This window comes from Tetrapisispora phaffii, chromosome 16 (genome assembly GCF_000236905.1).
Source record: "Tetrapisispora phaffii CBS 4417 chromosome 16, complete genome".
Lineage (NCBI taxonomy): Eukaryota > Fungi > Ascomycota > Saccharomycetes > Saccharomycetales > Saccharomycetaceae > Tetrapisispora > Tetrapisispora phaffii.
The window spans coordinates 310,003-335,365 of record NC_016535.1 but is presented as its reverse complement, the minus strand read 5'-3'; the positions used below and the strand labels follow the sequence as shown (position 1 = coordinate 335,365).

At 35.0% G+C, this 25,363-nt stretch overlaps 10 protein-coding genes across 10 annotated transcripts; 5 read left to right on the top strand and 5 right to left on the bottom strand.

Moving 5' to 3' along the window:
* Window positions 1-133: 133 nt before the first annotated feature.
* TPHA0P01610 (uncharacterized protein) lies at window positions 134-1,186 on the bottom strand (the record flags this gene model as incomplete). The annotated part of the gene is made up of 1 exon (XM_003688705.1): window positions 134-1,186. The coding sequence occupies one exon, from the start codon at window positions 1,184-1,186 to the stop codon at window positions 134-136; it is 1,053 nt and encodes a 350-aa protein (XP_003688753.1).
* A 2,028-nt stretch (window positions 1,187-3,214) lies between these two features.
* On the top strand, window positions 3,215-3,841 carry DCP1 (Dcp1p; the record flags this gene model as incomplete). The annotated part of the gene is made up of 1 exon (XM_003688704.1): window positions 3,215-3,841. The coding sequence occupies one exon, from the start codon at window positions 3,215-3,217 to the stop codon at window positions 3,839-3,841; it is 627 nt and encodes a 208-aa protein (XP_003688752.1).
* A 242-nt stretch (window positions 3,842-4,083) lies between these two features.
* Window positions 4,084-7,317, bottom strand: CTR9 (Ctr9p; the record flags this gene model as incomplete). Its single annotated transcript, XM_003688703.1, has 1 exon — window positions 4,084-7,317. The coding sequence occupies one exon, from the start codon at window positions 7,315-7,317 to the stop codon at window positions 4,084-4,086; it is 3,234 nt and encodes a 1,077-aa protein (XP_003688751.1).
* A 532-nt stretch (window positions 7,318-7,849) lies between these two features.
* On the bottom strand, window positions 7,850-10,948 carry PEX6 (AAA family ATPase peroxin 6; the record flags this gene model as incomplete). The annotated part of the gene is made up of 1 exon (XM_003688702.1): window positions 7,850-10,948. The coding sequence occupies one exon, from the start codon at window positions 10,946-10,948 to the stop codon at window positions 7,850-7,852; it is 3,099 nt and encodes a 1,032-aa protein (XP_003688750.1).
* Window positions 10,949-12,299: 1,351 nt separating this feature from the next.
* EGT2 (Egt2p) lies at window positions 12,300-15,479 on the top strand (the record flags this gene model as incomplete). Its single annotated transcript, XM_003688701.1, has 1 exon — window positions 12,300-15,479. One exon carries the CDS (start codon window positions 12,300-12,302, stop codon window positions 15,477-15,479), a length of 3,180 nt encoding a protein of 1,059 aa, XP_003688749.1.
* A 341-nt stretch (window positions 15,480-15,820) lies between these two features.
* Window positions 15,821-16,816, bottom strand: PFA3 (palmitoyltransferase PFA3; the record flags this gene model as incomplete). The annotated part of the gene is made up of 1 exon (XM_003688700.1): window positions 15,821-16,816. One exon carries the CDS (start codon window positions 16,814-16,816, stop codon window positions 15,821-15,823), a length of 996 nt encoding a protein of 331 aa, XP_003688748.1.
* A 763-nt stretch (window positions 16,817-17,579) lies between these two features.
* On the top strand, window positions 17,580-18,293 carry RRP40 (exosome non-catalytic core subunit RRP40; the record flags this gene model as incomplete). Its single annotated transcript, XM_003688699.1, has 1 exon — window positions 17,580-18,293. One exon carries the CDS (start codon window positions 17,580-17,582, stop codon window positions 18,291-18,293), a length of 714 nt encoding a protein of 237 aa, XP_003688747.1.
* Window positions 18,294-18,390: 97 nt separating this feature from the next.
* On the bottom strand, window positions 18,391-21,036 carry FIG4 (phosphatidylinositol-3,5-bisphosphate 5-phosphatase; the record flags this gene model as incomplete). The annotated part of the gene is made up of 1 exon (XM_003688698.1): window positions 18,391-21,036. The coding sequence occupies one exon, from the start codon at window positions 21,034-21,036 to the stop codon at window positions 18,391-18,393; it is 2,646 nt and encodes an 881-aa protein (XP_003688746.1).
* Window positions 21,037-21,346: 310 nt separating this feature from the next.
* On the top strand, window positions 21,347-23,449 carry PPM2 (tRNA methyltransferase PPM2; the record flags this gene model as incomplete). The annotated part of the gene is made up of 1 exon (XM_003688697.1): window positions 21,347-23,449. One exon carries the CDS (start codon window positions 21,347-21,349, stop codon window positions 23,447-23,449), a length of 2,103 nt encoding a protein of 700 aa, XP_003688745.1.
* Window positions 23,450-24,001: 552 nt separating this feature from the next.
* Window positions 24,002-25,276, top strand: ARG8 (acetylornithine transaminase; the record flags this gene model as incomplete). The annotated part of the gene is made up of 1 exon (XM_003688696.1): window positions 24,002-25,276. One exon carries the CDS (start codon window positions 24,002-24,004, stop codon window positions 25,274-25,276), a length of 1,275 nt encoding a protein of 424 aa, XP_003688744.1.
* Window positions 25,277-25,363: the final 87 nt, after the last annotated feature.

Genomic DNA, 25,363 nt, shown 5'->3' with positions numbered 1-25,363 from the left:
CTATATAAACGTTTGAATCCCATTTTATAGACAAAAGCCCTTAATTATAATAATAATATCATCATTACAGTTTATAAAACTAAATATTGGTCATACATATACACTCATTATCTTCAGAAACGTTGCCTTCTATTTAAATTCTTTCAACAGTAACATGGTCACCATTCGTAGCGGATGATTCTAAGAAAGCAGCAACACAAGCTAAATGGTGGAAGGCAGCTCTTGGTGAAGACTTGAATAATGTCTTGTCCTTTTTAGCGACAGCTTCGTGGAAGTTCAAGAATTCTGGGTTAACACCGAAAGATTCCTCAACATTAACTTCAATAACTTCTTCAGCGCTTGCAGATTCAGCAGAGTCACCAACTCTGATCTTAATAACTGGTTTTGTTTTGTTTGATAAGTCAATAACCATGGAACCTTTGGTACCGTATATTTTTAGGAAAACGGATTTTTCAGATGCACCGAAAGCAGAACCGTAAGTGAAAGTACCGATTGTCTTCTTATTTCTTAATCTAACGGTAGAAAAGACAATGTCATCAGCACCAGATACCTCTCTAACTTGAGAGGTTAAAGCGGAAATTGTGTCAAATTCACCTAAGATGTCGGTAACTAAGGCTAACTGATGGACACCACCGTCTGATAAGAAACCACCAATATGTTCTGGGTTTTGTCTCCAAGTGGTTGCTAAATATTTGTTATCTTGAACGAATGGACCGGTTGAGTTATGAGTGAAACCGACAACTTCACCAATTCTCTTTAATTGTTCTTTAGCTGGCTCAATAACTTGTAAGTATAACCAGTTTTCAGCAATACCAACTGGTAAATCAGTTGAATCAGCTAATTGCACCATTTTTCTGGCTTGTTCCATAGTTGCAGCAATAGGTTTTTCCATTAAAATTGGCTTACCAGCAGCAATTGCTTTTTGTAGAGTTGAAACATTGAATTGAACTGGAAGTAAAGCATCAATATAGTCAACGTCCTTGTCATTCAAAATTTGGTCCAAATCATCGTAGACCTTATTATCTGGCAAACCAGCTTTTTCGGCGAAGATTAAAGCCTTAGCCTTAGTTCTGTTATAGGCAGCAACAACCTTGAAGTTGTCTGACATTTCTTGGTATGATGGTAAATGTCTGTCTGTGGCAAATATACCAGTACCGACGACACCGACTTTTAAAATTGGGGACATATTTTGTTTGTTGGGAGTTGTTATTTTGATTACCTGTAGTAAAATGAAAGGATGATTAACTTATTGTTAAAAAGGTCTCTAGAGTTCTGAATATTGACAAATTAGCAACCAATTTAATATATTTCGACGTGAAAAATAATAAAATTCTTATGATTAAAAGAAATTGCTGTAAAATTTAATTAAATACCAATTGCTTAAATATTTAATAATTTCAAAAATAAAACATAGTTTTTGTTCACAAGTGATAAATAGAATAAGACCATTCTTTCCTTTTTCTTCATTAAAGTCATTTGATGAAACTAGTTACCAAATAAAATATATTAAATATCCACGAAAGAACCACCGCATAAAACTTAATACCACCCGCTTACTGACTTCGCAAAGTTTCAACTCTACGTAATTGAATTTCACTAAGAGTATAGCTGTATGAAAAACACAACAGAATAAACTATTGAACCCACATTAGTTTCGAAGACAGGTTGAACCTCCGGTGTACAACTTTTAACTACCACTTTACTAAAACTTGAAAGTAACCACTGGTGGATAAACCTCGTCCAAATATCTGATTGTTTTATGACTTCGAGTTAGTGAGTAACAACGATAAGGTACTAATTATTGTCCATACTTTGTGTATCCAAAACTCTCAAGAGTTAGTAACGTACAAACCTCCAAGCCATACAAGAGAGAAACGCACAGCTTAATTCCGATGCCTCTCGCATGTGTTTCTTTTTCTTGCTTTATCTCCTCCATGTGAAAATGTAAACTCCTATCGCCGAGCGCAGAATCAATTGCATTTGCCCTTTTGAAACAAGGCAATCTCACCACACCATGCGACGGAGGAACCATACATACATATTACCATCTCAACCCCCACGTTAGTAGAGGATTACGAAGTTGAAAGTTGAATCAACTAAGGAAGGAAAATTCGAATTATATATCAGATCCTTACAGATCCGCGACCAACGTACCCTTATAGATATACGGACTATAAAGGTCCGTCGCTTCAGTTCCATCCGAGTGCAAGCAATGGCAGGCTATTATGATCTTATATGAGCTGCCGAACCTAACTTTCAGTGAACGCCGATAGCGAATATTGATGTTCTGAATGGAGAACAGGATGTCATCTTGCCTTTATGTAATAATAGTGGCATAGTCGGAATGAAAGTGCACAAAAAAAACAACAGACCACGATATTATCCCAAATCCCCCGCCAGTTTCGCTAATCATTTGAGTAAACTAGCGTTTCTTGACCTACTTACCTTAAGTTATGAATAATATTACCTTTTACCCCCAGGTCTTCCAAGTTATGCTTATTGACACTGGTCTGTCTTGCATTGGAACCCATCCATAATCAAAGCTGTATAGGTATGAATAAAAGTAGAGGCATACGGTATAGGTATGGTTAATTGTTACATCTAGAACATTTAGCTAATATATATTCTCCTAAAATCCATAGCTTTGGATTAGCCGCGCAAATATTGCTAGTTGAATTTAGCCACTTATATTCTCATCTGTTAGGAAGTGAATGCACGTCATTTTTATCGACAAATAATCTAAGTACTATTTGATTCACCTGTTAGTGAAATCTCATGGCTTTCTTTCATATCCTATTTACATATCATTGTATAAATGGGTGACAGTTCCATTAAAATAGTACATCTTTCTTTTATAACATGGCCTTAAAACGTACAAGATCTGTACGGCCAGAGTCCTTATGCGGGTAATCTATAAAATAATTCAACTTTTTAGAAAAATGCACTTGAACATAAAATCAAACTACAATTAATATACTTTAGTTGAAATGTTACCAAGTGAAAGAACGTTGTTATAAGTTTCTATGTATTCATTTGTGATTGTGGTTCAATTGATGGTTGAATTCATTTCTAAGAAACGACATAAATAATTGCTCTTGTCTTATTATCTTTATTTTTCAGAGATCTCATCCTTTCAAGTTGCCAAAAGGGATTAAAAAATAAACAGAGCTTTAAGATATATTTACGTAAGAAGGAAGATTAAATTAAGAGCAAAATGGGAAATAACAATACAGGGAAAGATGATGTTGAAAATTCTGAATCCACAGATGTTATGACTATGGAGTTTTACCGTAAAGCATTGAATTTCAATGTTATTGGCAGATACGATCCTAAAATCAAACAATTACTCTTCCACACGCCACATGCATCTGTTTATCAGTGGGATTTTGAGAAAGACGAATGGAATAAACTAGAATATCAAGGTGTTTTAGCTATATATCTGCGAGACATTTCTCAGGATTCTATGCTGCCCGATAATGTGGAGTCAAATAGTTTACTGAATTCTGATAATCCAGCTTCAACATTCTCTGGAACTGTTTTAACGGGCAAAGATATTTACAATTACGGTTTGATTATACTTAATAGAATGAATTTGGATAATTTTTCGATGGGTATTGTTCCAAACAGTATAATTAATAAAAGGAATATATTTGATTCGGAAGAAAACAAAAAGAATCCTCTTGAAACTATGGGTGTTGAAGTGAAAGACGATTTAGTAATAATCAAAAATGTAAAACATGAGGTGTTTGGTATTTGGATTCATACAGTAGCTGATAGAGAAAATATATATGAACTGATCAAGTATTTACTTGAGAATTCTCCAAAGGATTCCTTTACATAATGAATTTAAACTTAACCATAATATAAATATTACAAAATATAATTTTTATGAGTGTTCATAATATAAAGGATGTAATGCATAGTTATTGATTATTCATGATTTTTTTATTAAGTATACAACTAATTAAGTACACATAATTTATATATATATACATATACCAATTTTAACTCATTCCACTACACATTTGTAAACGAAGTATCAATAATTAGTTCCAAGGAACTGTATTTTTGATGATTTTTATTTTAAAATAAATCTTCATGTTCTTCATCTGTAACCTTTGCTTCTGCTTCTTCACTGTCAAATTTATTTTCACCAACGTCACTGAGAGCCCCATCACTGCTTGCACTAGAGTTCTCTATGTATTCTGCAGATAAAGTGGATGCTTTCCCATTTCTTTCACGTTTTCTGATAATAGTAACCTCCTCATCATCATCGAGAACATCTGCTTTTCTTTTCGATGTCTTCTTTTTGCTTTTCTTCTCTCTTTTTGGTTTTTCTTTATCAACAAACTCTCCATCTTCATCTGCAGAATTTAAATCTTTGTCATTGTCTGATTCTTCAACGATTGCTAAGTCACGCTCTTGGATTATTTTTTGAGCTTCTTCTTGTAACTTGGCAAATTCTTCCTTTTGTTTAGCTATCTTCATTTGTTCTAATTCTTTTTCTTTTTCAATACGATTCTTCTCCTTTAATTCATTTTCTTCTATTAACTTACGGGCTTGTTCTAATCTGCCAGTCTGTTGCAGTTCGTACTCTTCTTGCTCTTTCAAACTACGTTGTAGTGCATTCTTCATTGTAGTCTCACCAAGTTGAATACGTTGCTCAATTTCATCTTTAACGATAAATTTGTAACTTTTATCTTTTAGTTCTTTCAAGAGGACTAATGCATTTTCTAAACCAGTCAAAGCTGATGAAATATCTTCAACAGTACGATCTTTACTTCCTGATCTTCTGACAACTTCTGCAATTTGGAAATGTAATAAAACGGTATTGAATTTATAACTCGCAATTTTTGGACTATTTTCAAGATCATTTGAACTTTCAATCTCCAATTTTAGAGACGTTTCTGCGTTTTGTAAGGCCTTTTTATAACAACTCAAAGAATTTTCTTTATTACCTCTTTCGTACCAAGTCTTACCTAAAAGATTATAAACCTTAGCCAGTTTGCTGTAATTTGGAAATTTCTTCAAAATTAGCTCATAACCTTCGATAGCCTTAACATATTCACGCATTTCAAGTAAACAATGAGATATGTTCATATGAACATCTTCAGTATCTAGAGAATCTCTTATTTTTCTCCAAATTTCTAGAGCAGCACCTAATCTTTTACTTTCTGCGAAGATTATTGCAATACCTTGGGCAGCGAAAATGTTATATGGATCAATTTGAAGAGCTTTTTGATATAGTTGAATACCCTTTAAATATGATTGTTCACATTTAGCTGGCGTTTTCTTATTTTCTTTTGCCATGACACAGTAAAAGTTACCAAGAGATATTAGTGCATATAAGTCATGAGAATTATACTTGGTTAACGTGTCTTTACTCGTACTGATTTCAGAATTTCTATATTCTTTGTACTTTGCTTCGTCGATATTATTGCTATTTTTCAAACCATTTTTCATAAACCATGTGTACAATGCACGTACTTCCAAGTCAGCAGGGTTTCTTTGTAATAAATCGTTAACTTCCTTCTCTATTTCATCAGATTGTGAGTTCTTATTTTGAAGGAACTTTGTGAATAGATATCTAACCTTTAAGTGAACATAACTAGGATGTTTACTTAAAATATCACTATAAACAATATTTGTTGCTGCGAGATCCTCTTCCGATGACCTAGCGATATTGTATTGTAGTGTAATTTCAAGTGAATCATCATTTCCAGCAAGATCTAATTTCTCTTTGGCCATATTAAAAAACTCAAGAGACTTTTCTTTTTGTCCTGTAATAAAATAAAAACAACCAATATTATTTAATAACTCAATAGGAATGTTTTTTTCGTTAGAGATTTTAAGATCATCTAAGTATCTGCATAAAATGTCTAAAGCTTGCTTATATTGCACTTGTAACTCATATAGCTGAGAAAGAATCAAAAATGCCTTTGGAATAACAAGTTGATTCTTCTTTGATGTTGTCAAACTAATATATTTTTCCAAAAATTGAACTGCTTTCGATATAAGCTTAGTATGTTCTTTATGACTGTACTCAGTCTTAGTATCTAAACATTTTCTAGCATATAATAAACCCAAAATGTAATTTAATTCTTGAATGTTTTCATGACTTTTGTATATGTTTTCAAAAGTTAAAATACCTTCTTCTAATAAATCATTTTTAATTTGAGTTTGACCCAATCCAAACTTGGATAATAAGTTATCTTCACTTTTCTTTAAACTCTCTTGGAACATTGTGAAGGCTTTACGGTAGTCATTCAATGCATAATAACTTCTAGCACACCAGAATGAAGCTTCTGATAATATAGTGTTAGCAGTTATACTGGACATACCCATTATTTTTTTTTCGTAAATGTCTATAACAGATTGATACTCACCCTTAAAGTAAAAGTAACTTTGTAAAAGGGTCAGTATAACTGGGTTTGATTTATTACCAGAATACAAATTCTCTAAATTTAGAATTGCTTCTGAATACTGCTTTTTGAATTGCTCATCATTTTCTGAGTTAGTTAACGAGTTATGAAAGTCACCTAATAAAACAAGAATGCTTGCTGTTTTATTTTCAGGATCAATTTCTTTAGCTCTTGACCACGATTTGACTGCCATGCTATGATCTTTCAACTGCCAAAAGCACATACCAATACCAATACGTGGATCTGGCTTTAAAACCGGATTTAATACCAATAATTCTTGGAAAAACCTTAAACTAGCAGAATAGTTTTTCTTTTGGTAGAGAATTTTAGCTCTTAAAAGTAGAAATAGACAGTTTGTCTTAGTGGTTCTGCCATTTCTACGATCTTCAGCCGCAATGCCCTTAATAAAAATATCAGATGTCTCTAAGGCTTTATCATATTGACCCCTTTGATAGTATAAATCAATGGTTGCCAACATATTACTAACAGTAGATGGATCATAATTGATTGCTTCTTTCAGATGATATTCTGCTTGATTCAATTCATATTGCTTTGCCTCGGAGTTGGTAAAAGTTCCTTTAGCTAAATCCAAATGAGCCCAAGTTAAAAATGTATGTAATGGAGCCTTGTCAGTATTACGGAATGCTTCTAGAGCCATTTCAATTAGTTTAATACCATCTGTAACTTTACCTTGATGACAATAAGCTAGAGCAATAGTTAACCAATGCTCTTTGTCAGAGCTTTCCTCCACCAAAAGCGTTCTTAAATCAGACGGATCATCAGGTAAATCCGTTTCTAAATCAATGCTGACAACTTCTTCTGAAGCCTTTAATGGAATATCCAAAGCAGTGCTCCATTGCATGCTAGGATAACTAGTTAAAGACTCGCTTTCCATATTTTATTTTGTTGAAATGGCTTTAGCGTAGTATCACACAAAGTTAAAGCGTGCCTAAATACTTGATCAGCTTTACACAATCTACTAATAGGTAACTAAACACGTTTACAATATACAATTGTATTGAATATCATTACAATATGATCAGTTAATGTTGTTAATGTATAAATCTCACATTTATTAGGTATTAAATTAAATTTACATCTTATGTTTTCTCTTCAAAATTTCCAAAATTGAAATTTCTTCGACAAATATATCGACCGGGTAACAATAACAATAATATAAAATCTCAACCATTTACTTACCAGTTATGTCTTATAAAACGATCATCCAATAAACAGCTAAACCAACTAACTAATGAACAAATTGGTATATTTTATTGTCAATGGCGACTAGCAGTTACTAATACTAGATGTCTAAACCATGTTAAAAAAAGGACATCGAAGCTTTTCTTAATTATACAATACATGCATATACTAATTAATTAGTTTGTTCTTATTTTTTGGGACAAACAAATCGAGTATTCAGAAACTCAGCTTTCAAACTGGGCTTTTACTCTTACATAATGCTTTAACTCTTCTTCCGAAACACTTGGGACTAGTTGTCTTTGCGCCTTAACAAAATCACTTAATTTAACAACGACCTCTAGATCTTCTTCTTGAGCAATATTATCAAACCAATATCGTAAGGATATTTTTTCCACATTCACTGCGTTGTATTGATCTAATTTTTTATCAACTTCAGAAGCTGTTCTTGTCATAGCATTTAACATTGCATCAGAACAAAGCCCATAAAAATCAGCACCTGAATAATTGAATGGCGAAAGTTCTGCTATTTTCTTCAAGTCACATTCTGAACTTAATTTGAATGTTCTAGTTAAAGCTTGTAATATATTTAGTTGTTTTTCATTTGTGTCTGGGATTCCAAGATATAATAACTTATCAAATCTCCCTGGTCTTAGTAATGCCTCGTCCAATAAATCTGGTCTATTTGTTGCTCCAATCACGTAGACACCATCACCATTAGTTCCCATTCCATCCAATTCTGCTAATAACTGTGAGACAATTCTATCCATCACGCCTCCTGAATCACCTTGGTTTCCTCTTTTTGGTGCTACTGAATCTAACTCATCAAAAAATATTACGCAAGGTTTTGCATCCCTGGCCTTCTGAAAAACTCTTCTCACGTTTGCTTCTGATTCACCTATATACATGTTAAGAAGCTCTGGACCTTTGACACTAAAAAAATTCAATGAAAAATTGGTGGCAATAGCTTTGGCCATTAATGTTTTACCGGTGCCTGGGGGCCCATAAAATAAGATACCACTCCTCTTTTTCATTCCTGACGCAAATAATTCTGGGTATTTCATAGGCATATCAATAGTATCCATAATTTCTCCCTTAACCATATCAACTCCACCAATATCATCCCAAGTAACTTTAGGTATTTTTGGTGCACCTATGGAAACTGCATATTCACCACGGACATCATTAATGGCAGAATCGATATCATTTACATCAATGAGCACACAATCGTCTCTCACTGATGAAGTAAATCTTTCAAACGCACGGTGTTTAGAGTTGTCAATAACATATTTTAGATCAGCGGGAAGAAGGCCTGCGGATTTTAGTGCAATATTATTTAAATTCAGATTATTACTAACCTTAAATTCAAGTTCCTCCAATTTTATTTTATTAATTTGATCAGAGGATAAATACCATTTAAAAATCTCTCTTCTCTCAGATTCTTGAGGAACCTGTACCTCTATTTCAAAATTAATTTTTGAAATAAAATTTCTAGGTAAAGAATCTAAAGAATTTGTCGAGAAGATAAATATTGTCGATGGAAATTGTTTCTGCAATATATTCAAAAGAGATGAAAATTCTATATCCATAATCTGATATGCATTAGCGCTTTGTGATTCTTGATTTGGATCACCTTTTTGTAGTAAAATATCAATATGTGTCAAAAAAATTATTGCAGGCAATGAATAATTCAAAAATGATTCGAATTTTGCTTTTAAAAACCCAACAGTTTTAGAAACTGAACTCAAGGAGCCAACCAAATTTGAATTAATGAGATTCATACAGTCCATTTCTAGTAATTCAAACCCCAAATCTAATGCTAACGAATTGACCAATGTTGACTTACCGGTACCAGGTGTCAATGAATAAAGTAAAATTTTAGTATTAATAGCCAATTTACGTTCAATACAGTTTTGTGAGACATTTAAAATGTCTTTTAGTTTATTAGCATAAGTAAAAATATTATAGTCATATTTGAAGTTTGAATTTAACCCAAAGTATGAAATATAACTTTCATTATTGATAATTAAAGGATTTTTAGAAACTATATTCTCTGTCACAAGTTTTGTTTTCAGAGGGTCAATAGTAAATAATCTTTGATCAGAATCCAAATTACCAATATCTCCATTTTCTTGAAAGCTAATACTTTCAATGGAAAACCAAACTAATTTATCATAGTACTTTCCCGTTATGTTATTATCTAATTCAGGTATCAGTAATGGTGTATATTTGGAGTCAAATGCTATTGGGATCAGTTCATCTTTTCTTAATATCCTAATCTTACTAGTTAAGTAATGTTTCAAATTTGATAATATAATTTCCTCGTACTTTCTTTGGGTCTGAATATAATTACCTACTCTAGCGATCGATACTGATGTCGCTACAGGTATGTGTTTTCTATCTAAACTGTACTTCAAAATATTGACATATGTGGATATCTGAAAGTTTGCAAATACTCTTGGATGAACGTATAATGTAGACTGCAATAAATTATTTGGTTGTCGAAGAACAAATAATTTTAAGATCATCGAGTGATGGTCATTGTATACAGTAACACGACTACCATCTGTTATTCCAGCTTCTTCAAATAATTTAAATCCTGCAAATGCATATAAGTCATCATCTTCATCAGTAGTTAAGTTTTCATCTGGTTCTAAAAAACCTGGCAATAGCTCCTTTGCAACCGGATACTTCAAACATTTTAAAGAAACTGTCGATTTTGGAATTTTAATCACAGTTGAAATCATGGAATCTTGCAATAGTCCACTATCATCTCTTACTATCGATATTTGTGTTTCGTCAAGGTTTATTAATCCTATGTTACATGGTCGTGTATTTATAACTTTGCAGATACACTTAGAAAGGTTCTCTTCATTTTCTAGAGGAGTAGTCCCAACAAGTATATTAAATTTCCGTAAAACAAACTCTATAACCTCAGATTTTGTGAGTGAACCAATAACCTTATCATAAAGTTCGCTATTCAATAGGAATGTAATAGATTCTAAAGTTTGTGGTGAAGATACCGGTTTAAACTTGCAAACAGTTATTTGTGGAACATATAGAGAAACGTTATAAAGAGAGGCCGATAATGAAACGGTGCCAATGGGTAAAGCTTCGTTAACCACACAGTTTCCTATTTTTACCAAAGGTTTACGATTATTATATCTTGGAATAGTGACTTTAGCATATCTTTCTTTATCAGTCCGACTTTTAAATTCATCCCAAAGCAATTGTAGATCTGCTGAAATTTCAAATCCCCTAGAAGTCTGTTTGTGATCGAAGATGACTCGAATAAAGCTACCATCTTGAAATTGTAAGTTACTCATTTATCTTCACTATTATCGTGTATGTGATGTTGTCATTTTCAAATGCTGCATTCAAGATTAAGATTAAAAAACTCCAAGACTCCCTTCAACTGAAAGACATGATAATTTTTAAACATTGCCCCTTATTCCTTGTGTAATTTTTATTTTTCAGAGCGTAGACAATGGAACCAAAAGCTCAACGTCACCGTGAAAAATATAAGCTCTATATAGGTTACAACTTCTGTAGATCACAGGAGGGTACCATTTTCAGTTCACCATCACATAGGATGTGTTAATAACGGAAACGAAGTCAATTGTAATGTCCTTTTTTGAAAACATCTCGATCCTGCTTCGACATTGATAAGATTTTAACCGGAATAAATTCGAAATTAATCACTTGGCAAGACATGTTAACAGTTGTGCTAAGGGTCTAGAAATTAATTATCACCACCCTAAAAACGGGGACATTGTCTTTCGAACACACTTACAATGGCCATTACAAATGTATAAGTCTGCTCTCGATCCGACAGTCCCATAACCGAACGCAACATTGCTCACTTCAGATGAAGGCGTTTTCCATAATTTCATGAGTAGTTGGTCAAAAATAAGTCCTAGATATTTGGACACTAATTTAATTTCGAACCGCCAAGTCCAATTTCTCGAGCATCCTTCTTCAGAACCATTATTACTCTTTCTATTGTTGTGTATGTCCATTATTAATGTAATCTCTACCGATTTTATAACTAGCCATTTCATTTTTTTGGAACTAATCCGGCTATGTGAGCGCCATTTTGGGAAAAAACCAGCTCTTGGTTCGGTGATTATTGCCATTTTAGGAATCTAGGAATGTCTAATTTCCTCATTGGGCAAGGCGGGCCATGATTAAGCGGGTTTTCAGTAAGATTGCAATTACTGTTTTAGGTAATTGGGCAGACTGGTCAATGGAGTTATAAGAATGAAATTGATCTTATAAGGTAACTTAAACTATTCGAAAAGCTTACAATTAATGCAAGGTGATATGTAATCAAGATGGCTAAACCTGATATAATTAGTTATTGAACAAATCGGAACGTACGAGCTAGAAACGAGCAACGTTTTTGGGTTTTAATCATGGCTAGTTTCGAAGTAAATAACTAAAAAATTCATTAAAACCAGACCTTTTATTTTTGCAAAGGGTCCATTCAACTGAACTTCTGAGATATAAAAGGACTTCAAGTTGAGATGTAATTTCCCTTTTTGTTTTGTGGACACTAAATATGGTTTTTACTATATTCTTCTTCTGCTCGTTATCATTAAAGTAATACCAACAACACAAATCACCAAACATCATATTCTATCCTCACAAGTTTCTGAAATAAGATACTAAGACACAATGATATCTATTCAATATTTGTTAATTAATATTGTATCGATACTATCGCTGGCTTCTGCTGCCTCTAATGCATACTTTTCCGATGTTCAATTAATGGACAAATATACTAATACAAACAACTGTACCGATGTAAACCATTGGTTCTTGATTGAAGCCGAGTTATTTGCAAGCAAAGGTCAAAAAGATGATATTTATTTAACTGTACCAACTGAATTTGGTGCCTTACCATCTGCTTTCGATTTATTACACAACGACAAAGTTATTGGTGCTGTGACATCCAACTCGTCTAATATTTTAACTGTTTCTTTCTCCGATTCAAATGCCGCTAATTTAACTACTTCATTTAACTTTTTGGTTCAATTAACTAATTCATCTAAATCTGCTATTGAACACCCTCAAACTATTGAATATACCTTCGACGTCTCTACAGGTTCTTCTTTCAATAATGAGATTAATTACTTAGCAAAGGATGTCTCTGCTTTTTCTAGCAATGGTGGTATTTACAAAGAAAACAGCACCGCCTGGTTTACTGTTGATATCCCAGTTTCTGCTTTGTCCAACTCACTATTTGTCGAAGCCATGCCAGAAAAGAACGGTGATTTTACATACAATACCGATCTCACTGAATTTGAAATTGTTATAGAAATTGACAATTTTAACAATCCAATTAAATCTATTCCATTCACTACTGCCCGTGATCTTTCTGATGAATCAACAATTCGAGTTTTATTTAGCACCAATATCAGCGGTGGTAAATACTTGCGTATGAATTTCTATTCAAACAAATTAAAATCAGAAACTATAACCAATCTAGTAACTTTCGCAAACACATCTTCTCGTTCATTATCAAAAAGACATGAAATGTTTGTAATTCCATCCAAATTACATTCAAGATCGCTGGCCAATGTTTTTGTCTCAAAAGATAGTACGGAAGTTTCCGGGACTGAATCTGATTACATTCCTTCATCTTATCTATATTCTAATGTTTCAAGCTCAGTTACATATAATTCAGTTGAAGACATTACCTCATTGGACTATGAAACTTCTTCTTTAGATTTACAAACCTCATTTATTGAAGATGATGCCAGCTCCTCATCTATGGAATCTTTTGTAAACACTGAAGTTGCATCATCTTACTCTATTGAACAATCCAATGCTGTTTCTGAATACTCCTCCTATGGTGTCGAACAATCTTCCTCTCCTGAAGATGAAGGTACTTTAACTGAGGAATATGAATCATCTAGATCCTCTGAGGCTGCTACCTCTGAAAGTAGTGAGAACTATGAAACTTCTGAATCTGATGACATTATCGAAACTGTATCTGAATCCCTTTCTACATATGAAAGCACACCTTCAAGTTCTGAAATTGTTGTTATGTCATCGAGCGCAAACGAAACAACGAGTTCAATCCAAACAATCGGAATCGACGCTGAACTATTAACACTTGCTGGTTCATGTTCTATGTATTCTTCAGTTGTGACATCCACTGTCGTAGATTCAACAACTTTCTCCTCTGTTATGACAACTATCTCTGCTAGTACACGCTCTTCCACCTCTTCCTCTTCATCCACCTCATCCACCACGCCCGCCACACCCTCCTCTACTATTGCTGAATTATCTACCACTTCCAAATCTTCTTCCATATCTAGTACTAAAACTTTGTCGTCAGCTAGTGAATACAGTGTTGCTTTATCAAGTGCCAGTACAACTTCAACGGAAAGTATTCTAACCATATCATTACTATCATCGAACTTTGATTCAACATCTACAAACGCAAAGGCTGCTGGAGAATTGACTTCTACAATTGTAACTACAACTATTAATGGCGAAGTAACAACATTCACTACATTTCTAGCAGTTTCTACTTTATCATCAAGTGATATCACGGATAATACTTCATCTTTCAGTGTTCCTGAAATCAAATCGACTGAAGTTGCAATTTATTCTAATTCTACATCCTTTGCGCCAGAAATAATCACTTCTTCTGATGTTGAAATGGTAGCCACTTTATTAACCACCACAATCGATGGAGTTGTATCTTCCTATACCACTTATTACGCTATTTCGACTCTGAACCCATCTCAAACTGAAAATGTGGATGCTAATGCAAGAAGTCAAACAACATCTACAGTTACTAACTCTTCTAGCATTTATTCTGTATCTTCAGCAACCTCCCCAGCAGTAACCACATCTGATGATATTATATACTCTCAAACGGTTATTACTACCACATTTGAGGGTTCCCTAACAACATATACTACTTTCTATCCAGTTTCGACCATTTATGCTAACACTAGTTCAATATCTACTACGTCTAGATCGAGTACAAGTAATGACAACGTCTCACTGAGTGTTGTTACTCAAACTGTTGATGGAATGAAAACTAGTTATATTACTACCTGTCCATTATCAAAGTCAACTAGTCATACTAAGAACATTGATGCAGAAGATTTATCACAGCAAACTGACACTGTTTCAGGATATACTGTTATCACATCTACTATTTCTGGTAAAGTTACAAAGTTTACTAGTTGGTATGCTGTAAGCACAATCTCTTCTTCCGGTACATTGGTAAAATCGAAGAGTACTTCTTCGGTAATTGCTTTCACAGCTTATTCTGCCACTGTTATCACCACGACTATTGATGATACTTTAACTACAAAAACAACTTCTGTCCCATATACTACTATTAGCGCCACAGATTTTACAACCTTAAGTCAAGAACTAGGATACAATGCTACTTTACATTCTACGACATTAAAAAACAGTAATTCAAAGACAATTTCATTGGCAGCTGATTTGAAAACAACTACTTCATCTACATCTGCAACATCCAAACAATCAAGTACTTTGAAAACAACATCTTCATCTTCCGACTTTTCTACATTAAACAGCATAAAAGAAAGTAGTTTAAGCGTTCCTACTAGTATTTTAAGTTTAACTTCGTCAACAGTATATGGAAGTAATACTGAATCTTTGACCACTACATCTACTGTGAGAGTAACATTAGCTCCGGGTGTAGATCAAGTCTCATCGATTCTTGGCCAAACTTCTTTGATTACTTCTATTTCAACAGGAAACTCAACTCAAGAAATAATATCACAGTATGAAGACTCAGCTAATATTATTAAATCAAACCTATCAAGTTTGATTGTTTTATTAATTGCAGCTTTCATTTAAGTTCAAGATTACACCAAAATAGTTTTTACAGTTATTTTCATGTTCTCACAGGACTACAGACACTAATTCATTATTTGAATAATTGGAATTTATTCCAAAAACACTAGCATACACATTTTAAATCGTAATTGTATTATGGTTTAATATAATACATTATAAATTATACATTATGTAATATTTAATATAAAATCAATAAAATCAGTTTATTCAAAAAATTCCTCAAACTAATTGACATCAAAGATATTGTACAGTTTCATTGATTTATTCCATATAATATTATTTTTAACTTCTGTGGGTTCCTCTATTGACAGGTTAGATATATAAACTAAGTATGCAAGTGATTATCCATTAATATCAAATGATGATCCAGGGGTCACTCTTCTTAATAATTGATCTTGAATATTGGCACTATCCAATAGTCGTTGATGAACTCTTTCATTAACTTTAAAGTAGAGTCCCTTTTCATCTAATGTATTTTTCATAAGTAATGAATGAAATGTTGATATTGGAAGTAACCATTCTATAAAAGAGTGGCCCATTATATCCTCCCAATTTTCTTTTTTTGATCCTAAATCAAAAATATTTTCAACAGAGGGAACTCTATTAGGATTACGATTGTATAATTCTAAGTCATCTCTATATTTCCTCATTGCATACATTTCGATGGTTGTCTTATTATTCATGACCATGTAAACACTAAATCCAGCGAAGCAAGATAATGCCAAAGAGACAACTAGTGCCAGTATCCATAAGAATAACAAATACATGTTAACAAACTCATTTTCATAACTTCCATCATCGAACCAGTTGTACATCTGCTTTGAGGTTAAGATGGCAATCACATATGCATAGGTTGTATTGTAAATGAGGAATTGGATAAAAAACTTCTGATTCTTGAACCCGATGCATTCAGAGAACCAAGGACAATGATGATCCATTTTCAACACACATCTATTGCATGTGGAGCAATGATGAGATCTATCTGGCTTCCAAACGTTACACGTTCTGCAGACTCTTGGTCTGCCATTATTTTTTATTGTCAAGGAGTTTTGTGATAAAAATTGTGGAGGTAGCTCAAAACTGCTCTCGACATCATTGATATTATTAATGTGTAGATCGTGGAAATCCAAGGGACTTCCAGGTCCCAAATTAATAACTTTAAAATATGTGTATAGTGATGTAATCAAAATTGGTAATATTATAATACATTTAGCAACATTTGAAATAATATTAATCTGCTCAAAAGCAGTCCAACAGGTTGATAAAAAGATGAAAACAGTTAACACCCTTGGGAATAACGTGGTGAACGGAAGTGACATGTCCCAGCTATATGGCATAGACGAGGGATGTATGTATGTTTACAGATATTCACCTATTCATTCATTCTTAACTGTCACTATAAGAATATAATAGCAACTATCATTTTTGATCTTTAAAAATAGATTTAAAAAATCTATTGTATAGACGACAAGCAAAAGATTCTTATTAACATGCACGTTGATTATTTTCCCTGTAGAACAAAATTTAGTTAGAATACATGGATCACTATTAAATATTTACTGGATATATCGATAGATAAGTTATATGATTACGGTATTGTTTTAAACATATTGTTCACGATTTCAAATACTCCCTTAAGCTATTCCCAGTGACCTCATTGCTATTCGCTCAAATTAAATGACTAAACACAGATGAATATCACTAATAGAACAGGCATCATCGAAACAAGACGCCTCGATTTAGAGGATAGCGTTACTCTTAACTCTTTTTGTATATAACAAATATCACTTACAGTCTCATCCATTATATTCATCTTCCTCATTGAAGTTTCTGAAATTTTTCAGTAATGAAGAGCTCATCGAAACTCTCGAAATAAAGCTTTTGAAACTTTTGAAACTTTTAAGATATGTATCAAGAGAGTTTAAATCATATTATTATTGTACAGATCAAGTGTAGTTTCTCTGCGTACCACGAGTTTGGAGGTTGTATGTTGCATTTGTATTCATTATTTAAAATACCGTTGCTATTTTCAGTACTAATTGAAGCAGTGCAGGATAATTTTGTGCATCTGATTACATTAAAAGAGGTTAATTTAAAAATATGTCTCAGTTCATTGTTCCTGGTGATGATTTCCAGCTGGATTTGACTAAGGAAACTGCATTAGGCCCTGGTATGTACTATGACCCAAAGACTCAAAGAGTTGCAGTTGTGGCTGCAGGTATGTTAAACGTGGTGGAAACGAAAAGAGGACAGACAGTTTATGTTGATTACAATACTAAAAGGTATATCCCTGCAGTTGGCGATTTTGTTATTGGCACAATTACAGGAGCTTACGGTGATCGATATAAAGTTAGCTTGTCAAATTTTTCAAACAGTGTTTCATTATCTTACATGGCATTTCCAAACGCTTCTAAGAAGAATAGACCAACTTTGAAAGTTGGGGACTTGGCTTATGCTCGTATTTGTTCAGCTGAGAAAGAACTAGAGGCTGAAATTGAGTGTATGGATTCATCCACAGGTGTTGATAGTGGATTTGGGTCACTAGAAAACGGTATGGTTATAGAGACTAAACTACCATTTGCACGTAGATTATTATTTGATAATGATTTTCCACTATTGCAGCTGCTTGCAAAGCATACAAAATTTGAAATAGCTATAGGTCTAAACGGTGTAGTATGGGTAAAGTGTGCAGAAGTGAAGAACACTTTGGCATGTTACAGATCTATTTTAGATTGTCAAAACGCTAAAATAGAACAATACAAAAATATTATCAAAATGCATTTTGAGCAACTTTCAAATGCTATAGAAGAATAATCATACAGTAAGAATTTTTTGCTGAGTACTTCAAACGAACCCCTACCTTTAATTCAATTTGTTTGCATGTATATTATTTATATTAGATATATATATATTATAAGAATATTATTTCTTTGTCATTAAATGACATGTAATTTGTAAATGCCGTAATGTCTTCTTGTTTGCAATTTACCTTCTCCACATCAAACGTATTTTGATATGTCCCTAAACCTTTGTAATCATCGATATCAAATATTTTCTTGTAGAAACTTTTATCGACACTCAGGTTATCATAATAACCAGCATCATGCACTTTGTCAGTACTGGATGATATTAAATCTTGTTTACTTTCTTGTCCATTAAAATAATCCTTATCAGTTGCAGTTCCAGCATCTTCGACTTCTACAAATATAATCGGCATGTTATTGCTCCCATTGCCACTTTGATTTAATGTGGCTTTTAAATTATTCATATCTTTAAGTACAGTAGAATAAGACTGTTCATATAAGTCCAATTCAAACTTGTTTACTTCCATAGAAATTTTTTTATTACCATTTGTATCATCATCAACTTTCGCCAAATTGCTATCTAATCTTAATTCTCTAAGCTTATTATTAATGGAGGTGGCTTTACGTGATTTGAAGGGGGATAAATCTTTATTCAAATTTCCTTCCTGGTGATAGTGTCTTGTAGAGTTCATATTATATGTAAATAAATCTTGAAAGTGACTTATACTTTTAGGTAAATAGTACTCATTCCAATAATTATCAAATGCATCTGGATATCCACGAATGTTTTTAACTATATTCTGCAATGTAACATCATTTCCTTTGTTTATGATTTCTTCAGAAATTAGTTTTCTCAGACTTTTTATATGATAAATATTCCACCAATGTGTATAACTTCTTTTTTTTTCTTGTTCTTTATCATTATTCAAAAATCCATCATCCATTGTGTCCCATACAACCGGACTACTCTTGTTCTTCACATAGTGCCCAAGAAATAAATTAATTGCCTCCTGTCTTTGTGCATCAACAAAAGAATTACTATAAAATCTTTTAATACTTTCGATCATATCCCGAGAATGAGATCGCCATTGATTAATTTTTCTATAAGTTTCCATTGTATTAACCAAATGAGAACCACCGTACTGTAATGCAATTGTATCACCAAGATCATGAAATAATTCCGTTAATATATTAACAATATCTGAATCGTATTCTAAAAAGCTATCTTGCACTATTCCCAAAGCCTTTAGTTGTTCTCCTAAAGCTCTCTTACCGATAATAAACTGCGCAGCATTGGTTCTATCCAAACAATCAATACAATTGGATCTACAAATACCTTCTTGTATCTTTGTTGATTTAAAATCTTTCCCATTGTGAAATATACCTGTTGTGTTAACTGTGTTCATTGAAAAGTCTTCTAAAAACTCAATAACATGTTGACCATCTTGCTTAGATGCTCTACTCATATCCCATGATGTGTACTTAATCTTTTTTTCTTCAGGGAGAAACTTATTGAGGTAGGATATACATGTTTCAAATTCTGTCAGTAATTTAGTTTCTCTTGGAATTTTTTCTTTTACTTTTATAAGATTTAGGACACTGATTTTACCACCGCCATAGCGTTGATATAATTTATCGAAATGTAGAGCGGCTGGTAAATAATAAGGATCCACGAGATTCACCTCAATTGGTGGTTTAGCAGTAAGATTTGAAGAATCTTGAGTCCAATATAACGGGATTGAGCCTCTATGTTGAACAAATGATGTGTATCTGTCACTGTCAAAAAAACCTTCTCTTGAACTATGAAATGAAGTAAGCATCATATCAGAGACTATCTGTTCTGTCTCAACTTCATTAGCTACATATCCTTCTTTATTCACCCCACGCTTTAGAAATCTAGCTCCTGCAAAATGACGCGATCTCCTTGCTACCATTGTCACATATACACTTTTACTTGATATCAATATGTTTACTTGATCAATAAAACCATGTAAAATTACCTGAAACCAATCAAAAACCGTATCCAAACAATCAAATAATGGAGACAAAAGGTTTTGGTTCCACATGAACATTTCATTATAGTCATATATTCCTGTTGGTATAGATATATCACCTCTATTAGCAGCTGTTAATTTTTGACGTAATAAATTTGTCTGTAATGTGTTTGTAATATCATATGTGTAACTGAAGTAAAAAGTCTTTGTTAAATCCAAGTTTTGGAAAGCTGTTAATAATTTTCCTTCATTCGAATATTTATCAGGTTTCTTATAATTCTTAGAGATCGGAATAATTTCAGTACCATCTATATGGAATATTGAATGACCGCCTATGATAGCAACTTGACTGCATTCGGTAATTACAATCAAATAATAACATGATGTAAACCGTATAAAACCTAACAACCCATAGCCTGTAACAAGCTTGTTCAGGCTGTTGTCATAAGCGTCTTCCAATCCTGATAAAATATTCATCACTTCTCCTCTCGAGAAAAACACATTGTCTTCAAGTACAGACAATTTATCCTCAGGCACTGTCAAATCGATCTCTAATATCCTAAACATTGTCTCACGTCTGTTACTCCCCACCACATACATCCTTTCACCAGTCCCATATACTGTATACTTACTTAATGTAAAGTTACAATTGAGTCTATGTCTTTGATTCAATCCTAAATATGATGATCTCCCAACATTATCGCCTTCCGTGGGTAAGTTATGAGTAGCCAAGCCCTCATTGTTTAAGTATGGCATCATAAGTTCAGTAATTCTCTATAAATCGTCTGCTAGCAACTCAGTCAACAATAATTATCACTTCTTTGAACACTTTAACCTTATAAAATGCATCTTTTATATTATTACCTTTTTTTTCTAACAATGTTTTATGGCATTGTTAAAATGTTAAAATTGAAAAATATTTCGATGAGATAAATTGAGATAAATGAAACTTCTCTATAAATTAGAATGAATAAAGAGTTATATATGCTGCTGGAACTGTCTTAACGTTTTATTTTTGTACGTATTGTATCCTCCTAGAATTTGGTCCATAAGATAACATTGAGAAACTATGAAGAAGGTAATTGATGAAACGGAACTAACTCCAAGACAGAAGAAACAACTGGAGAAACTGGAGAGGAGAAAGAAATATGCTGACGTTGCAATCCAGGGCACCAATACTTCTTCAATCGCTTCGAAGAGATCTGCTGAGCTGCTGTTCGTCCCTAAGCTAGATATGAATAGAGATGTTAATAGAGACTTGCCAAACAGACAATACTTCAAGTATTTTGTACCAAAAGCCCCAAAGAGATCTCCGTGTATGAATAGAGGGTATTGGCTTAGATTACATGGTATCAGAACAAGACTACAATCTATATTGGAAGAAAATGCAAACTTCAAAAAAGAGATCCTGGTTATAAATTTGGGTTGTGGGTTCGATCCATTACCATTCCAACTATTGGATGAATCGAATCTTGACAGTATTGCGTTTAACAAAGCATTTGACTTCCTAGATATTGATTATGCTGATCTGATTAGAAACAAAATACGTATGATTGAAGCTGAACCAGAACTACTTAAAATTGTCGGCGATTATAAAACCAATATTGAGACGAAAAGCAAGAGTCCCTCATTTATCTCAGAACATTACACTGCCCTTTCTTGTAACCTTAATGATGCAGCTGCATATCTAGATATTTTGAAGAGTAACGAAAAGATAGCAGATCCAAATGTTATAAAAATTTTTATCGCAGAAGTATCATTAGCTTACATGAAACCTGAATATTCTGATGAGATTATATCACTTACCTCTAAACATTCGCCACACAGTCATTTTATCACGATTGAACAGTTGATGCAAGAAGGTGAAAATGAGCCGTTCAGTAAACAAATGGTGAAGCACTTCAAGAAAAACGATTCTCCTCTTCAATCGATTATGACCTACCATACAATCCAAGGACAAATCGATAGATTTAACTCCCTGGGGTACAGTAAAGTCAATGCGGGGTCGATCGCACAACTGTGGGAGAGCGTCTCTCCAAAACTTCAAAAGCAGATTGATGATATCGAACTATTCGATGAGCTGGAAGAGTTCCATTTAGTTTCTCAGCATTACCTGTTATTGCATGCCACCAACATCGAGCACTTCGAGTTTATTGAGCCTTACAAGTTTACAGCTCCGCCAGCGATTCCAGCGATGACATGTTGCGATGCCACTGTGAAATCTTTAGACACGAATATCAATAGAAGATTTGGGAGTGCAGTTGCCTCCGATAAGAAGGTAGGCTTCTACTTTGGTGGTGCGAATCCGTCAAGATTGCAAGAGAGCATCGAAGTCAGTCTGGACGATGAGTGCAATTTTGGCACTGTTCAGGGGCAGATCAATGTGCCCTCCCCACGTATGTGCCATACACTAAACAAAATTAACGACGACCAGTATGTCCTTGTCGGCGGCAGAACAGCGCCGGGCCAAGGTTTTGATGAAGTGTACACCTACCGGGTCAGCACCAAGACATGGGAGTTGAAAGAGAAACTGCGCTTGCCTGAGCCAAGATACCGCCATTGCACTGTCAACATCTCCTCGACTACATTATTAGTGTTCGGTGGGAAAAGCACGAGCAGTGCAGAATTTCTGACGCTAGACATCCAGTCCGAGGCTGTCACGCCATGTGCGATCACATACAGTGCCGAGGCAGCTGGGTATCACTTAGAATCGTTGGCATCTGCGTCGATGACCTACGACGAGGGCACAACAGCGGTGCCATCGTCGGTGGCTCGTACAACTCGACAAAACACCGTCTCCGACAAGCTAGTGACGTTCGAGGTCGTGAACGGCAACACCGTCCACATCAAATCTGTCGTGTCCAGTAGCTTATTCCAACGTTACGGCAGCAAGACATGTGCCCTCGACGACGACGAGATCCTGCTGGTCGGAGGCACCTCAAACGCCCGCCTGTTCAACCAGAGGACGAGCATAGTCAAGTACAACCTCCACACGCAAGAGCTCGCAAGCGTGCCCATCTCTGACGAAACATGGGTCTCGAAGCCGTTGTGTCTAATCGGCTTCGAATTGCTACACAGCAAACAAGAACGCCGTGTGTACATCTTGGGAGGAGGCACGACGTGTTACGGCTTCGGGTCGATCACAAACGCAAACATGGCCATCGACTACTGACCCCCGCAAACACCCCAGCCACATCTCTTTATATAACTGTCTCTACGTACCACCAAATAATCTCAACAAGCACCCATCCCACCTCATCCCAGGCCATGTCCCTCTGGTGCAGACGGCCGTTTATGACTAATCGCTGGGCTCTCGAATGAGTCAAAACAGGCGAACCCGCAGACGAAGGTCAGGGCACGCCTGAGTTTAGGGCTTGCAGCCCTGGGGACCGAGATTCCATGGCATAGTTAAGAGCCCGTTGACTATGCAGTAGGGTTCCCACGCATCAGGAGGGTTTGGCGGCGTTCGGCCGCGGTGGCCCAGGGCTGCGGGTGGTGGTCGTGTTAGTATGGAGACTTGTAGGGTTGCGGCCCACGGACCAGCCATGCGCCCGCAAGCCCTATTGCCAGCGAAGTTGCATCGTATATAAAAGAGCGATGAGATGAGGTTGAGTTGGACAGTTGGAAGGTCTCAATTGGTTTGGGCTTTGTTGTTTCGTATGCAGTGGCACATATCAAGAGCTGCTCTTTGTGCACGTTGGTTAACAGAGGTGGCAATTTGGATATGTTGAAAAGGTGTTTTGGTAGCCAGTCCGTGCAGAGCGTTTCTGGAGTGGGTAGGAAAGCGTTTCAGGTGACGACGTATGCTAGAGCTGACGATCTTGTCATCTCGAGAGGGGTGAATGCCAGGCTGTTCGACGATGTGAACGGCAAGTCGTACATTGATTTTACCGCCGGTATTGCTGTGACTTCGATTGGACATTCCAATGCGGGTGTAGCTGGTGTCTTGGCGGAACAGTCTCAGAGGTTGCTGCACAGTTCTAACTTGTATTACAACGAAGAATGTCTGGGTTTGAGTCAGAAGCTGGTGCAATTGACAAGGCAGTTTGGGGGCCAGCACGATGCCTCCAAAGTGTTTTTCTGCAATTCGGGGACGGAAGCTAATGAGGCTGCTTTGAAATTCGCAAAGAAATACGGTGTTTCTCAGAACAAGAATAAACAGGGGATCGTTGCATTCAAAAACTCTTTTCATGGCAGAACTATGGGAGCGTTATCGGCTACTTACAACAGCAAATACAGAGAACCGTTCGGAGATTTGGTCCCGCATTTCCGGTTCCTGGATTTGAATGCTAAGCTGACGTATTTGCAAGACTACATCCACCAAAACAGAGACTCTCTTGCAGGTCTGATAGTGGAGCCTATTCAAGGGGAAGGTGGTATTTTCCCTGTCCCCACTGAGACTTTGCTTGGGCTGAAGAAGATCTGCTCAGCTTCAAACGTGGTTGTTATTTACGACGAAATTCAATGTGGACTAGGACGTTCTGGTAAGCTTTGGGCGCACTCGTATTTGCCAAAGGAAGCTCATCCGGATATGTTCACTGTCGCTAAAGCATTGGGCAATGGGTTCCCTATTGCTGCCACTGTAGTTAACGAGAAGATAAACAATGCGCTACAAGTTGGTGATCACGGCACTACTTTTGGTGGTAACCCACTGGGGTGTGCTGTCTCTAATTACGTTCTGGAACAGATTGCCAATCCACAATTCTTGGAAAATGTGAATAAAAAGCACGGACTGTTCATCGAGAGGTTATCGAAACTGAAACAAAAATATCCTGCCCAGATTAACGAAATAAGAGGTAAAGGATTGATGATTGGCGTTGAATTTAACGAATCTCCTGCAGAAATTGTCAAGAAATGTAGAGAGCGTGGGCTGTTAGTTATCACTGCCGGTAAGACTACCGTTAGATTTGTACCAGCATTAACAATTGAAGACGATGTTATCAGCGAAGGTTTAGAAATCTTTGAAAACTCAGTTGATGAAATATTGGCTAAGAAATAGAATTGTTGACTTTATAAATGTATACTTAAATAATTAACCATAATATATAATAAAAGATTATATTAACCTGGATGCCCATTGCATTAT